Source organism: Trachurus trachurus (assembly GCF_905171665.1).
Source record: "Trachurus trachurus genome assembly, chromosome: 16".
Classification (NCBI taxonomy): Eukaryota; Metazoa; Chordata; class Actinopteri; order Carangiformes; family Carangidae; genus Trachurus; species Trachurus trachurus.
The window spans coordinates 1,746,261-1,763,242 of NC_139902.1; the positions used below are offsets into that span (position 1 = coordinate 1,746,261).

General features: G+C 43.0%; 1 protein-coding gene across 6 annotated transcripts in view; it reads left to right on the forward strand.

Moving 5' to 3' along the window:
• The window catches only part of adgrb1a (adhesion G protein-coupled receptor B1a), a 208,795-nt gene extending 192,138 nt beyond the window's left edge, over positions 1 to 16,657 (forward strand). For 5 of the 6 annotated variants that reach the window (XM_083989798.1, XM_083989801.1, XM_083989799.1 and 2 more), the window contains 7 exons: positions 279 to 450; positions 3,344 to 3,439; positions 3,524 to 3,563; positions 7,411 to 8,078; positions 11,356 to 11,391; positions 11,628 to 11,786; positions 15,963 to 16,657. In XM_083989798.1, coding sequence (XP_083845924.1) covers positions 279 to 450; positions 3,344 to 3,439; positions 3,524 to 3,563; positions 7,411 to 8,078; positions 11,356 to 11,391; positions 11,628 to 11,786; positions 15,963 to 16,157 — 1,366 coding nt within the window. In that variant the 3' untranslated portion in view covers positions 16,158 to 16,657. The remainder of the gene's footprint in view (positions 1 to 278; positions 451 to 3,343; positions 3,440 to 3,523; positions 3,564 to 7,410; positions 8,079 to 11,355; positions 11,392 to 11,627; positions 11,787 to 15,962) is intronic. The other variant, XM_083989802.1, reaches the window with a different exon arrangement.
• The last annotated feature ends 325 nt before the right edge of the window (positions 16,658 to 16,982 follow it).

Below are 16,982 nucleotides of genomic sequence, written 5' to 3' on the forward strand. Positions count from 1 at the left end.
TGGTGATGTTATGTACTTATGCATGGTTTGAGTTGAAGGCTGCTAACACTATGCTAACAGCGTGGGCAGTTATTTATTTAGAGCATAAAGGATACAGGTTAAATATTGTGTTAAATACCTTTTTTAATCTTTTTATGTTTTGGGATTGATTTGTATAGAAGACTAGTGATCATAGCTAATGGAAAAACATGTAATGTAATGTCTTCCATCAGTGTGTGTCATGTTGACAGAGGTCTGTCCGCTCTGTCCCTGACTGTCATTCCCCTCCCGTCCTGCAGGGCGTCACTGTGGAGCTCCTGTGTGGTTTTGCCTCTCCTGGCCCTCACATGGATGTCGGCGGTGCTCGCCATCACCGACCGGCGCTCGGCGCTCTTCCAGATCCTGTTCGCCGTCTTTGACTCGCTGGAAGGCTTCGTCATCGTCATGGTACACTGCATCCTGCGCAGAGAGGTACGTCACATGACCCCTGACCTCAGAGATTTACATGTACGTCCTCCTCCATCCAGATTGTGCAGTGTTGATCAGTTGTAGAGGCCAGACTTAAAGCCCCAGTATGGAACTTATTTGGCTTTTTATTAGCAAAAATCAAATACTGCTTTCATAAATACGTATTTCACTGAAGTGGAATCACAGCTGCATACAAATGAAAGCTTTCTGGTACCTTAGAATGAGTTGTTACAAGTCGTTACAAATACATAAGTGGGCGACGCACCGAACCGAGGCGGCCATGTTGCATCGCCATTTTTTTTTACGTTGAGTGGCAGCGTGACCGTAGGTAACCATAGAAACTCAGCCGAGCTGTCGGCTCGGCCTGTTAAAACTGTCACCACTGTGTAGTGTGAGGAAGGACGGAGGCACTGGTGTTGCATTCAGGTGCAGTCAGGCAGACGGCCGTCGGCAAACCAACCGGATGTCATTTTACTCCACTAGAGAAAGACGGTAAAACAATACCACATCACCATGACAACATATTGTCACGGGTATTGTTTTGCCTCGTGCTGGCGGACCACTTGTTTACATAGAGGCTTGTTTATCCTGTTACATGCAGTGCCTGGTCAAAAAGAAAAAGTGAATTATTTATGTGAATTCCATGTGGTTTTTGTTTTTGTTTGGTTTTGTCTGTGCTCTGATGATTTTGTTTGGTGTCTAAATATGATGATGATGTGTCTTGTAAGCCCTTATAGGCTGGGCGCCTTAATTGGTGCACGACACGTAAATAAATATAAATTCAATTCATGCAGCGTCTGTTGTCTGTCTGACGTCTGCCCAATTTCACGTGAATGCAACATCAAGAATACGTTCAGATATGCAACCGCACCGCTAGATGGGGGGAATTCCTACATATTATACCTTTAAAGGTAGGGTAGGAGATCCTGGAAAAGCGGTTCTATCAGGCCACATTTTGAAAATACACATGTCAAAAGTCCCAGCCCCTTTTCCTCAGACTTCTCTCTGAAGCCTCCAGAGCGCAGAACACCTGACATCATAATAAACCAGTGTTTTTCAACCTTGGGTTCGGGACCCCACGTGGGGTCGCCTGGAATTCAAATGGGGTCGCCTGAAATGTCTAGTAATTGATCAATTACTGACTAATTATTATTCTTTTAAAATCATGTCCAAAAACACCACACACAATCTTAAACAACTGTATTCTATACTTTCACTTGAATATAAATCAAATTAAAATAAAATGCAGCATATAAAAATATCTGAGCATCTTGACTGACGGATGCAGGGTCACCAGTTAATCTTTGATGTCAAAATGGGGTCACAAGCCAAAAAAGGTTGGGAACCACTGTAATAAACCATCCAGCATCAAGCTTAGAGCTACATCACCACCTGCCAGACTTCAGTTTGGTACATTGTATCACTGGTGTTGTCTTTTTTGCGGTCGATACTCGTTGAGACTCTGATCGCACACGCGATTAGTGTGATAGAGGGACGGAGAGAGACGGTGGTGTGACACATCACAATCCAATTGATTTTAACGTTGCGTTTAGGATGGTGTTTTTACAGGATTGTGCGTCCCACAGATGACTGACTTTTTTCATTTTTGTGAAGAAGCATTTAATTAACTGGTTGCAATCCGAGTGTGGAGAGGATTTAAAACAATAATGTAAAAAATGCTCCAGAAAAGGATCTCCAACCCTACCTTTAATATTTACCAGCAGATTATGAATGACCATGTTAGTCAACACTTCAATAATTCATTCTTATATACATATATATAGACATGTAAACCATACCATTATAACTCATATAAATATATATCCAGCATTCATTATTTATTTCCATAGCACTACCTCATTGTCTATTTGCGACAATAACTCAGAGTTTCTTCAAATGTGGTAAAACATTCACTCGGCCTCAGGGACAAACTGATTAGACCTTGGCAGTCAGAAGTCACAGGTCTGAATAAAGAGGGTTATTATGGGTATTGTGAAACTAGGCTGAGTGCAGGAGGCAGACAGTCACATGCTGTTTTCCATCAGGATGTCCAGGTAAAATACCCCCCGCCCCCACTTCTCCTACAGCTCCTAGCCTCAGACTGCTAAATTCAATACAATGTACATTTTCACATTTCATCACATTTCACTGTTCATTTTCAATTTCATCAGTATAATAGAGTCATGTTCTCTTTATCACTCTGCAGAACTCATTCAGTTTCTTCTACTTTGCAATTTTACCTGATGCTGAACTACTTTTATTGAAACTCTACACTTCCTGCTGATGTTTCACATTAAAAGAGAATTGGCTCCTGGGCTGCCAGAAGACTTTTAATGTGAAACATAAAGTGTTTAGTCTCATCTACAATAACTGAGGAGAATTAGCAGATGATTCTCCATCACCACCAGCTCAAATCCCCCCCTGAACAAAAGAAGTTGATGTTCTGTGATACGGTACAGATGCTCATGACCCTCCTTAAAGGGATATTTCAACATTTTGGCAAATTGGCCTATTGCCATAATCCCTATAGTTTTAGCAGTAGGTTCCTTAAGTTTAATTGTCGGTGCAAGCTGTTTTTAGATCGGCGGAGCAGAGCTGCTCCAAAACACTCTGGTGGACAAGTTGTGACCTGCACATTCACCACACTATGAGATAATAATGTAACATTACTTTCCAAACTTTGTAAAAACATGTGTTTTGCTGACATGTGATGTAGCGCACAGTGAAGTGAATAGACGGGCATCATGGATCAGCCTGATCTGATACCCGATCGAGCTATTTAGTCAGTATCTGGGCCGATATCTGGTCTTTACATGGCATCGGTGCATCCCTAGTATTTATATTGTTTGTATGTATACGAGCATGACATCATCTGTGTTGTCATGGTTTGCTGCAGGTCCAGGAGGCAGTCAAGTGTCGTGTGGTGGACCGGCAGGAAGACACCAACGGCGATTCAGGAGGATCCTTCCAGAACGGCCACGCTCAGCTCATGGTACGAACATGAATACGTTTGGCGCTGTTTTTTGTCACATATTGGCAGCGAGTCGATCCAATAATGACTCTTCTCTATCCTCAGACCGACTTTGAGAAAGACGTGGACATGGCGTGCAGATCAGGTGAGTTTCCGGGGTGCAACGAGCCTCATTTTGCGTTTCCGTGAGCGTTTGATTGGACTTTGGGGACGGCAGCTACAGATGTCTCTTTGTGCCTCGTGTCTGTGCTTCCACTGCTTCAGATTCCACCACTTTGGTGTAACAGATGTGAGGCATACCCCCCCACCCCCTCCTTCTCTCTCAGTTCTGCACTTGTGTATTACAACATTACTGCAGCATAACACAGTTTAGCCCGGGCTGATGGGAGTGGGACGAACGTGTGCCGAGCAGTTATATGCAGATAAATAGGCCTGTCAGAGTCTCTCTCCTACACTGCAGCTGTATAATTAAGTCCCCTCCCGACAGTGCTGCATCAGATACATGCTCTGCTCTGATATCTGCTGGGAGTGAAAATCTGATTATCTCCAGAGACAGGATATCAAGAAAAGCATCTGGAGCAGAGAAGCTGTTGAGGCACAGACAGAAGAGAACAGAGAGAGAAGACAGACAGTCCTGGTGATGTGTGTTAGGTCCAGGGGTGAGAAAGAGAGGCAAAAGAATCAAACATGCGCAAATAAGGAAGTTAATTAACAAAATAGTTTCACCCATTGAGATCTGAAAACCTTTTAAACCCTCAGCTCAGTCTGAAAACTTGAGTTTTCTGAAAAACCTTTGACTTTTATTTTAATTGATTGGCTTTGGAGAGTTTATATAATGAAGATGAATCTTGGCCACACTGAAGGAAACAGATTCACAAATGTTTCACAGATGTCATACAGTAGTTGTGAAAAAAGTGAAATGTCAGAAGTGAGGAACATAAAGCAACATGTGCAAAGAAAGAGTGTGAGCTAGGACGCGGTGTCAGATACATACGCTGCCATGAGCCAACAGTTGTTATGGTGAAATGAGGCCGGGTCACGAGGCCAAGGCGGGGCGACGGCAGCCGCGTCCTGTCGCCTCACATCATCCTCCAACAGAGGACCGGTTGGAGCTGGTTTGTGGGAGATGAGAGGCAGAGCAGGCTCAACATATACACGGTGTCTAACGGTTATCTGGCTTCACTGAGCCTGACAACAGAGATCAGGCCCAGCAGTCTCATCTACAGGGTCAGTCAGGGTGCGTTCACAGTAAAGGGCCAGAGTTTGCAGCCGATGGCCATTCAGACCAGGAGTACAGGCTCTCTGTCTCACACTGGGATGTGTTGTCTTCTTACATTGTGGCAGCCCACAGGGAAGAAAAATGAAGTGAGGAAGAAAGGAGGTGCTCTGCACATGTGTATACTGAGTCTGAGGAGGCAGTGCTTTATAAAAAAAAGATGTTAAAACTAGAGATGCCCCATATACGGAGGCTATAGTCCTCGCTGCAGCCGGTTCAAATCCCCCAGTGGCCCTGATCCCCCATTTCCTGTCTCTCTCTGATCATCCTGTCAATTAAAGGCCTAAAAGCCCCCCAAAAAACTAGAGTACTCAATATCAGCCCAAGCATGAACCAAATTCCAAGACCCGACCAGGTCCAGGCTGACAATTTAGACTAATTGGTCGGGTCGGGCTCCAGCTTTGGAGAAATTCTGTGACACAGCACTGTGTGGGCAGACAGTGATCAGCTGCACTCAGCCTGACTTTCTCTACTTGTTATACAGTATATATACATGTTATATATTTGTGAGCAATGGGTGAGGCATGGCATGATGCCATCGATCAAAGTGAACAAGTTCCAAGAAAAAGATGTGACAGCTACACAACAATAAAATCGTTTAATTCCATCTTAATGGGAAAAAAAAAAAGGTAAAACATTCTCTGCCTCCCATTTCCTGTCTCTCTCTCAACTCTTCTGTCCATTAAAAGCGAAAAAGCCCCAAAAATATACTTTAAAAAACATATATATAACATATATTTAGGTGTTTGTCTTGCCTTCCGGCCCCCAAATTGTGAGAATTGACAAAAAAAATCTGTAATGTTCAGACTCCCTATAGGTTGAAATCCATGTAGTTTTACAAGCTGTTCCCTCAGATGTTTTTTTCCAGTGATGTAACTAGTTTTCTAATTTACATAATACCACCTCTACCTGGTACCAGTAGAAGGGGCGGGGCAAGCAGTGGTTCATTTGCATTTAAAGGGACAGGCACTGAAACAGCCGTTCTGAACAGGGCTGTTTAGAGAGGATGAAAAGAGCTGTGATGTTTGATCCTTGGGGGATTTTGACCAAAGCATGTCACAGACATGTCTTTAAGACACCTGGGAACTATTTTAATATGTGCAAAAGGAGCAGAATATGTCTCCTTTAAAACATCCAACAAGGCTGATCTCCTTAGAGACTCTCTCATCATCTCTGTACTTAGATCCACAGGATGTGCTTCGAATGATGATGAAAGCAGATTAAAAATGTTTTACTCATCATTGATGAGCACTAACTGTATAAACTACTTACTAATGAGTATCCATCCAGTTGAATTGCTGTATTCTGTATGATACCTGATCATGAGGCCCTGTATCACAATCTAGTGTTGCATGGTTCATTTTAATGAGTCCCCTTGAACACTTCAGGCTACACAGTATATATGCTGCGTTCAAGACAACTCGGAAGTCGGAAAAAAACGAGCTCCGAGTTGTAAAAAATGAATTGAACGGCGTCGAACTCGGAAATTACAGGTCGGAAACTCGGGTATCATATCAGAGCTCCAACTTTCCGACTTGACGTCACGACAACATCAAAACATGGCAGCCCTCGTCTTAAATGGTTAGAATTTAGACATTCTAAGGTTTGAATGCATATGTTTGTGTATTATTGCAGTAGCCTATATGAAATACATTTATATTAAAGGGATAGTTCAACATTTTGGCAAATTGGCCCATTGCCATAATCCCTATAGTCATAGCAGTAGGTTTGTTACCTTTAATTGTCGGGTCAAGCTATTCTTAGAACGGCGGAGCAGAGCAGCAGGCTGCTCAGGGCTATGCTATGGAGGCTAAAGGAATTTCTTGGTTTCCCTCATCAAACTCATCAAATACACAATCCCAAAACTCCAAAACGCTTTTGTGGACAAGTTGTGACCTGCACATTCACCACGCTATGAGATAATAATGGAACGTAAACAGGGTAAATACAGAGTCTGCTTGCTGAAAAACTGTCCCTGAACGCAACGCGCATCAGTGGTTTTGCATGAATTTACCTCTAAAACAACTCTGTGTGGTAACGTTCTGTTATTATCTCATAGTGTGGTGAATGTGCAGGTCACACCTTGCCCACGACAGCGTTTTGGAGTTGTTGGATTGTGTATTTGATGAGTTTGATGAGGGAAACCAAGAAATTCCATTAGCCTCCATAGCGTAGCTCTGAGCAGCTCACGGCTCTGCTCCGCCGTTCTAAAAACAGCTTGCACCGACAATTAAAGGTAACAAACCTACTGCTATGACTATAGGGATTATGGCAATGGGCCAATTTGCCAAAATGTTGAACTATCCCTTTAAGCTGTGATTGTTGTATGATGTGAAATTGTGTTCCTCGTATGTGACGGAAATAAGATTTAACTGTTATCAAGGCTATAACATTATATGTGCACTCATCTGCAGCGTCTCCTCTCCTCCAAAATAAACATCATTTACTGCTGCATTTATTTTTCGTATTCAGCTATGAGCCACAACATGCCAAACTTCCTTCAGGTATCCATGTTTTTTTTTCTCCCGAGTTCCTGCAGCGTGAACGCAATGATGTCGGAAGTCGGAAATTTCTGAGTTGGGAATTCCGACCTCCGAGTTGTTATGAACGCAGTCATAGTACAATGAGAAAGAAGGCGGGGGACAACAGCAGGTAGATCAGCCTCAGTCCAGCTGTTCATCTCACTCAGGTTCTCTGTCCTTCTGTCCCCCTCCAGGCACTATGAAGCGCTCGTCCCTCCAGGGGGAGGAGAAGGCGTCCTCCGGGACCCTCACCCTGCAGAAAGGATCCAACTTCAACACCATGCCGGCCAGCATGGCCAAGGTCCACCTGCAGAACGTGGCCGACTACAACAGCCACACCCTGACGCTGCGCAGGGAGAAAGGCGGCGCCGCCAAGGGGATCAGCACGGAGCTGCCGGGCGCCAAATCCATCTACATCTGCGACGGCGAGCTCTTCAAGCAGCTGGACGGAGAGATGCCCCGGGGGAACGGCGAGGGCAGCAGCTCCGACAAAGGCCCGGGGTACGTCATCCTGCCCCCCAACAACAACAACACGGGCACGCTGAAGCAGACCAAGGGGAAAGACGAGCAGACGGCCAAGTACAGCATCAACATGGAGCCGCAGCTGCCTCAGACCAGGCTGATCCACCTGGCCAACACCGTGGGGGGGGAGCCGGTGCCGGGCTTCGGCCTGAAGACCCTGCCCGCGGACCAGGTCAGTGTGTCGTGCTCTGACAGAGACTCGCCCGCGCACAACCTGCAGAACATGGCCAGAGACTCCCAGGTGGCCAACAGCATGATGTGCGACGGAGGGGACTCTGGGAACTCTGGCATCATGTCCAAGAGCGAGACCGTCTCCACGCTGTCCATGAGCTCGCTGGAGGTAAGACCCCCGACCACCCGACCCGATTTTGCAACATTATTGTCATTGCAAAGCATTATCAGCCTCATACTTCATTCTTCAAAAATACTACACGTATGTAAGTGTTTGTTTTGTACTGCTGCTACTTATTATAAATTCTCAAATGTTTAGCATTAATCTAATTGTTTTAAGAGTCCTGTCTTTATTTGGAACTGTTTTGTATTAGAGACAGGCTTTTAATTTGTAATTCCCTGTGTTTTATGATGATATTTTAGGAAGGCATCTCCCTGTTCACTCAGCTGTTGATGCTTTTATATCAATTATACTAAAATATATATATATATATATATATATATATATATATATATATATATATATATATATATATATATATATATATATATATATATATATATATATATATATATATATATATATAAAGGACAATATGGATTTACACACCAGTGCTCACATTAATACAATACTCGTAACGACCACTGACTTTTTCCACTAAGGTATTCCAATCACTTTTTTTCTGGTTCAGCTTTTTTTTCTTTTTTCTTTTTTAATTTTCCCTGTCCCTTCCTGTTAGGCTTTTATTATGAAGCACCTGCAGGAAGTGGTGAGTTTTAAGGACAGTATCTAAACAATAACCAAGTAGAAGTGATTGGAATGAATTAGTCAAACAGCAACAGCGGAGTGGTGAGTGTATTGTACTGATGGACTTGAAGGGATAGTTCAACATTTTGGCAAATTCACCTATTACCATAATCCCTATAGTTTTAGGAGTAGGTTCATTACCTTTAATTGTCGGTGCAAGCTGTTTTTAGATCGGCAGGGCAGAGACGTGAGCTACACGATATTTCCATGTTTCCCTCATCAAACTAAATACACAATCCAACAACTCCAAAACACACTGGTTGTGACCTGCACATTCACCACGCTATGAGATAAAAACGTATAATTATGTAACATTACGACACATGAAGCAAATACTCGGAACTACTTTCGCTTTTGAAGTCACTCTGCTGAGCAGCCGTGTCTAGAATGTAGTTCCGGCTATGTATTTACCTCTAAAACAACTCTGTCTGGTAACGTTCCGTTATTATTTCATAGCGTGGTGAATGTGCAGATCACAACTTGTCTATGAGAGCGTTTTGGAGTTGTTGGATTGTGTATTTGATGAGTTTGATGAGGGAAAGGCGGAAAAAACCGTGTGCTGTGCAGGGCTCACGTCTCTGCCCCACTGATCTAAAAGCAGCTTGCACCGACAATTAAAGGTAATGAACCTACTCCTAAAACTATAGGGATTATGGCAGTAGGCGAATTTGCCAAAATGTTGAAATATCCCTTTAACCATGTGTATAGTGTATAGTTCCAATGCCCTGCCCACCAAAGCAGGATGTGTCTTAATTCAGATTTTGTTTGAGAATTTACAGCAGCATCATGGTGGTAAACATCCGTTTCTTTCTCATTGTATCTCTCTGCTATTGTCACTCTCTCCATACAGGAAGCATCAGTCCCTTCTTTTTTTGTTTCTCATCTCTCAATTTGCATGAACTGCAGCCATTCATACAGTAAACTACAGTCACAAGGGAAGCCTTAGAATCATCTACGTGGCACAGGCAGGGAAATGAACTAACAGAGATGATCAAATAGGAAGCTAAACACTGATAAACTGAACCAATCCAACACGTCTGAGAAGAGTCTCAGTCATCCAGATCCTGGTTGTTATATGAAGGTAACTGGACCTGTTTGAGGCTCTTGAAGACCAGTTGCCTTCATATGGCACTTAGAAAATGAGGTAACACTTTACTTGAATGGGTATTCATCAGATTGACATAACACTGTCATAACCATGACATAACAGCTGTCATAAACATCAATGAATACTTATGACAGCTGTCGTTAAGTGTCATTCGGTAAGTTATGTCACTTTTAATGCAAAGTTGACATTGTTTGAGATGTTTTTGTTCTGACAACTTGACATAAAGACAATTTAAACTGTCATAGCAGACCTAATGGCCAAACTTTAAAAAAATATGTCAAGTTCTCATAACAAGGACATCTCAAACAATGTCAACTTTGCATCAAAAGTGACATAACTTACCGAATGATACTTAAAGGGATAGTAGCATTTTTTTTAAAGTGAGGTTTTATGATCTACAAATAGCCCCTTAGTACTTTAATTGCAGTAGAAGACTCTCTGCACTCCTCCCATTAGCAACGCCAGCCCATAGCCCTGCCCAGAGATTTACAATATACAGTGTTGTGAACAGACCCAAAGAAACGGCCTGTTTTCGTGGCCTAAAAGAGGTTTTACGTGAAAAAAAATACACAGTTCCGTTGTTCTGCGTTTTTCTTGCAATTTGAGGGGCTGGAAAAAATTATATTATAGCGAACAATGGAACTGTGTATTTTTTTTCAGGTAAAACCTCTTTTAGGCCGCGAAAATTTCTTTGGGTCCATTCACAACAATGTATGTTGTAAATCTCTGGGCAGGGCTATGGGCTGGCGTTGCTAACGGGAGGAGTGCAGAGAGTCTATTAAAGTACTTAGGGGCAGGCATGATCATGTAGATCATACAACCCCACTTTAAAAAAATGCTACTATCCCTTTAACGACAGCTGTCATAAGTATTCATTGATGTTTATGACAGCTGTTGTGTCATGGTTATGACAGTTTTATGTCAATCTTATGAATACCTATTCAAGTAAAGTGTTACCAAAAAGGGGTAACACTTTAATAGTTAGGTCTGTGCAGGGCAGCACTGCTAAGGTCAACCCCCCACCCCCCACACCCCCCACCACACCGCCCCAGCATTTCCTGGCCCCATGTAAAGACAGCATCTTTAAAAAGGTTAGTTTTCACTCAGCTCCGAGCCCCAGACAGCAATGGCGAGTTGAGATGACACGGTGATCAGCACACAGCGGCCTGGACATCTGCCTGCTGGTGTCTTTTCACTTCGGGGCAAACTGCACTCCCATAATGCCGCGCGAGGGCGGCAGCTGCCACGGCTACCCAGCAGCCTGAAGGTCAAGTTTTTCCTTCACCACTCCGTGACGGAGGACTTTAAAGGTCGTTCGGTCACAATCTGTTAACTGCAAACTTGTGCCAACAGGGTCAGAGCGACTAGCTGCAAATCTTGTTTTCCTCCCTCATGACTCACTCCTCTCCTCCCGAGTCGCAGAAAACACCCCTTTCCTTACTGGCCGATGTGGAGAAACACTTAAGAAAGAACTAAAGGCGCACAATATCAAGACACGTCTTTAATCTCTCTGTCTCATCTCCCCCCCAGAGACGAAAATCACGCTATGCAGAGCTTGACTTTGAGGTAATTTTAGTCTCTTTGATTCCTACAGAGCTTTTTAATCTTAGACCAAAAGAAGGAAAAAAAAAAGCTGATATGTCTCTAAGCTGTTCAGACCTCTAGATGTTTGCATACATTTATTACTCTGGGTGTGACTGTAGTGTTGAGATTGCAGGGGGTAAAAAAAAAAAAAAAAAAGTAGGATTGATAGTAGCCTGTGCTGTTTACCCTTGTGCGTAACGTGCAATGTCCCTGTGTAGAAAATAATGCACACCCGGAAACGCCACCAGGACATGTTTCAGGACCTGAACAGGAAGATTCACAGTGCAGACAAGGATAGAGAATCTCCACCTGTTGACGCCAAAGCTGCCAAAAGATGGAGTGTGTCCTCTGCCAGCAGTGACAAGACCAACATGAGTGTAAAGAGTTTAACTTTATTCTGTTCTGCCCCAACCCCCCCAAACCTCCCCTCCTCCTCCTCCTCCTCCTTCCTCCTCCTCCTCCTCCTCCTCCCCCTCTCCCCTATATATCTAATGTTGTTCTCCTTTTCACTTATCATTAGCACAAATCACCACACTTGGGTGGAGTTGCCTCTTTAATTAGCCACAGCCATTTTTAGGACTGCATCTGCTGAACAATATCACTGCCAGAGGAGATTTGCTGTGGGGGAATCTAGAGGCATGGCTGTGGGTGGGCATACAAACTACAAGCACAAAGTCACTCTAGTGCCTCGGCTAAATACAAGCTAATGTTCTGCTACCCTTCCTCAAGGCAATATCACTGATACTGATACTGAGTTTTCACTGTTGCCAAAATCTATACCCATGTATATCATCTGTTTCATGTAGATGGATTATCCAGTAAGAACGTACATAGTGACACGAAACTTACATACACCTGCGTCCTCAACCTATTTACCTCCACATCTCACTGAATTCTGGTGGTGATCTACGGCTGGAAGTATTCCTATAGCGAGTGCTAGAATTGGTCCAGATGTAGCACAACTGACAGTCATGTTGTATGTGGACCAGATTCAGGCCGTGGGAGCAGGTGTATACTGGGCCAGTGGAAAATAAGCATTATGCCTTAAAGGGATAGTTCAACATTTTGGCAAATGCGCTCATTGCCATAATCCCTATAGTCTTAGCAGTAGGTTTGTTACTTTAATTGTCGGTGCAAGCTGTTTTTAGAACGGCGGAGCAGAGCTGCTCAGAGCTACGCTACAGAGGCTAATGGCATTTTTTGGTTTCCCTCATCAAACTCATCAAATACACAATCCAACAACTCCAAAACGCTCTGGTGGACAACTCTGTCTGGTAACGTTGTGTTATTATCTCATAGCGTGGTGAATGTGCAGCTCACAACTTGTCCACCAGAGTGTTTTGGAGTTGTTGGATTGTGTATTTGATGAGTTTGATGAGGGAAACCAAGAAATTCCATTAGCCTCTGTAGTGTAGCTCTGAGCAGCTCACGGCTCTGCTCTGCGGATCTAAAAATAGCTTGCACTGACAATTAAAACTAATTAACCTAAACTATAGGAAATATGGCAATGGGCCAATTTGCCAAAATGGCAAAAAAAGAAGATAGAACAGGTTCATTAATTTAGTAAGGTAATGATGTTGCATTTAAATTTTGATTACTTTTCTTGATTTTGAATGAATGCTCTCAACTGTTAACCATTTTCACATTTTAAGACCTGCTAGTGTTAACCTTAAGACAATATAAACACAATATATTTAAAAACTCCACAAGGTTGAACTTCAATACCTCTTTTTACGCTGAGGACAGCTGTATACACTTAACATCTTTCATCATCTTTACATATCTGCATGTAAACCTTCACAGCAGTCAATGTAATTTGAACAAATGCAATCAAATCACACTGTTAAAAATCATATTTGTGTCTAACATTTCACATCTGGCTGACATTGTTGCTGACTGATGGATCACTCCACTAGCAAGTCGGGCAGCAGAATGTCAATCAGCCAATCAGAAGCCTCAGTATCCAACTTGTGGTTTTGGAAGGAGGATGTTGACATACAAAAACTATTTGATACATCTGTGCTTTTGCAGCAATTTTTCAGATGTAACTAAAATTGCAGTCCTGCAATTTTGGAAATTTCCAAAAGCAACTGTAATTTAATTACACATTTACATTTTGTAATTAAATTACCTAACTCCCATACCTGTAATTTGTTACTCCCCAACACTGTAAGTAATAGATGAAATGAAGCAAAAACTGTAGCTTAGCAATACAGAATAGCAGGCTAGCTTCATGCTACTTCAGTTTCACACAATGGACTCGTCACGGAACTTGTCATATCATTTCAAGTCTTCATGATAATGAAAGTATAGTGTAGGGTTGTGTTAGGGCTACTGGTTTACATTATTTAAACCTCTGTTTAAATAATGAATGGCTGTACATAAACATACCTAATAACCCAAGTGACCTTCATAACGGAGATTACACCGATGAAACAAACCAGGGAATCTAATTAATGAGCTTGTGTTGCTGCTTATGGACCTGATGAGTTTTATGCGTCTACAAACCTCAACACTCAGTGACTTAATATGCAGGAATCGACAGGACTAACTCCACCCACTCTGCCACTCCACAGCCAGCAATGCAGTGTTAGGATTTGACCACTTTTATGCTAATGCTTTATGCATGTCTATGAGCTAGCTAAGTAAGGACCCATGCAGTCTCTTTCTTCCAACTAAACAATGGTAAAAGAAAAAAAGAACAAAAGGTTAGAACATAATCACCACCATCAGGGAGTTGCATGCTGGCTTTGTAGCTGCAGTCATTCCATGGCAGCAGCTGATCTCCACCTCCTTCTGCTGCAAAGTCCCTGAGATCTGTTTGTTTCACAGCTTTGGGGTCAGGTCTTGTCTGTCTGAAGGCCGACTGGGTTACAACACTTCAACACAGACGTTCAGAAACTGTTCAGATGTTTGAGATATAATAGTCCTGCCGAGAATTGAGGGAAAAAAATTGAGATTAGGGATGTCACGATTATAGATTTTCTTGGTACGATTATTGTCAGAGAAATAATCACGGTTTTACGATTATCACGATTATTATGCATTAATTAATTTCACAACTCTGTGTGTGTAAAATCAAATGTAGTCTAAATAATTACAATGCTAATTATTTATCAATGTAATTAATGTTACATTAGGTAAATGGACCAGTATCTGTGCGTTTACCTTTACTTTGGCGCACATTTGTCAAGATGGTTCTGACATAAATCTTTTTTTGGAAAGTGACGGTATTTAGGAAGCTTTGCGATAAATTAATTGTGGCGTTTTATACCGCGATTAATTGTGAAAGCAAGTAATCGTGACATCCCTAATTGAGATGTAATCATCGTCCAAGTGGAAGAGGCAGAGAGATGAGCTTCTCCACCGTGGGTACAAGATGTGTTTTGAGGATGTGCCTCAGCATAGCCAGCTAGCTCCCTGTAATGAAGTAGTTTCTTGGCAAAGTCAGACGACAACTCTGGCATCTGTGTTAAAGTGATAGTTTAGGTTATCTGAGGTGGCCTTGTGTTGGGTGCTTTTCTAAAATCACCACAGAAAAAAAGGTAATAAAGGGTAATACACTGACTGTACCTCACACAAGCCCATTTTAAATAACCTGAATTATCACCTTCATTTTGCAGTTTTAGATGCAGTTGATTAGTTTTAGTTTAGCATGAAGACTGGACCATGGTGTTCCCTGCAAAATAATTACAGTTAAACTTACTAATATAATTTATAAAGAGTATAACTGTTATTTGTGTACAGATACAATGCTAGGCTAGCTTCCGCCTCATCTATATTTAAAGCGATAGTTCAACATGTTGGCAAATTTGTCTATTGCCATAATCCCTATAGTCATAGCAGTAGGTTCATTACTTTTAATTATCCGTGCATTTTGTTTTAAGACCCAGGGGCAGAGACACAAGCTGCTCAGCAAACACAATGGAGTTGAACAGTGGTCCCCTGTCCCTCATCAAACTCATCAAATGCACAATCCAACAACTCTAAAACACTCTCATGGACAAGTTGTGACCTGCACATTCACCACACTATGAAATGATAACGTATAATTATGTAACATTACGACACATGAAGCAAATACTCAGAACTACTTGGGCTTTTGAAATGAAAATTTTGAAATTTCCTCAATGAACATTTGCCTCTAAAACAACTCTGTCTCATAATGTTACATTATTATTTCATAGCATGGTGAATGTGCAGGTCACAACTTGTCCATGAGAGTGTTTTGGAGTTGTTGGATTGTGTATTTGATGAGTTTGATGAGAGACAGGGGACTGTACCATTCACCTCCATTGTGTTCACTGAGCAGCTCACGTCTCTGCCCCGCAGATCTCAAAACAACATGCACCGATAATTAAAGGCAGTGAACCTACTGCTATGACTATAGGGATTAATGCAGTAGGCGAATTTGCCAAAATGTTGAACTATCCCTTTAACGTGTAGAGTGACAGTGTGAGGTGAAGTACAGTAGTATAGGTCCACCAGAATGACTGAAATACAGCACAGCTTAGATCTCAGACCTTTCTGTTCTGCTTCCCTCCTCCCCCCAGGACAAGCAGCAGACCCCCAGTAAGAGGGCGTGGGAGGGCATCAGAAAGACCCACTCCCCTCCGTCCTGGGTGAGGAAGGACCTGGAGACGGTGGCGGCCTCCCCCCTGGAGCTGCAGACGGTGGAGTGGGAGAAGACCAGCGCCACCATTCCTCTGGTGGGCCAGGAGATCATGGACCTGCAGACAGAGGTGTGACCCATGGATTCTGGCCTCGTTACCTACTACGACTCTCTTTTTTTTTTCCAAATGCTCTCAGACAAAAAAAAACAACAACAACAATACAAGCGGACAACACCACACACACACTGCCCTGCTCTGAACTTCTGCTGAAAAGGCTGGAGGAAGCCCACCGACGAGGACACGAGGGGGTGGGGAGGAGTCAGGGTGAGGAGGAGGAGGAGGAGGAGGAGAGAGGCGTCACAATATCAGAAATCGACTGAACGGGAGAGATAACGGGAACAAAAATGTCTTTCTCTGTTGTTTCATTTGATGTTTGGACTGTGTTTTCGTCAGCAAAATACTCGTCATCTTCTTGTATATGGTCTCAGATATCACGCTGGCGCACATGGGAGACATGGGTTTTGCCAAAGTAGCTGCGGTCCAGCTACTGTTATGTGCATCATGTAATAAACAGCATAGCAACGGTAACCATGCAATGTTTGCCCCCCCTGTATTAAATGGTTGCAATGTAATAATCATGATTATGTCTCTTCTTTTCCACTGTTGAGAGTATTGTTACTTCCGCTCTCTCTTCCTCCCGATGAACGCCGCTGCTCCGGACACCCGGACCGCTTTCCGTGTCCAGCATCCGCCTCAAAAACGGGAAGATGAACAAGATGTGTGTTAGGAGGCAGACTGCCCAGTGACACATCCACATGCCCCTCCCTCCCCTCCCCTCCCCTCCATCCTTTTGGCTCTACCGCTTTCCAACCTACAACCGCCCCACCCACCCCGATCCCGGCGGGGTAAAGCTGGCTCGGAAAAAAAAAAAATCGAAGACACCTCGATCCGTCACCTAGA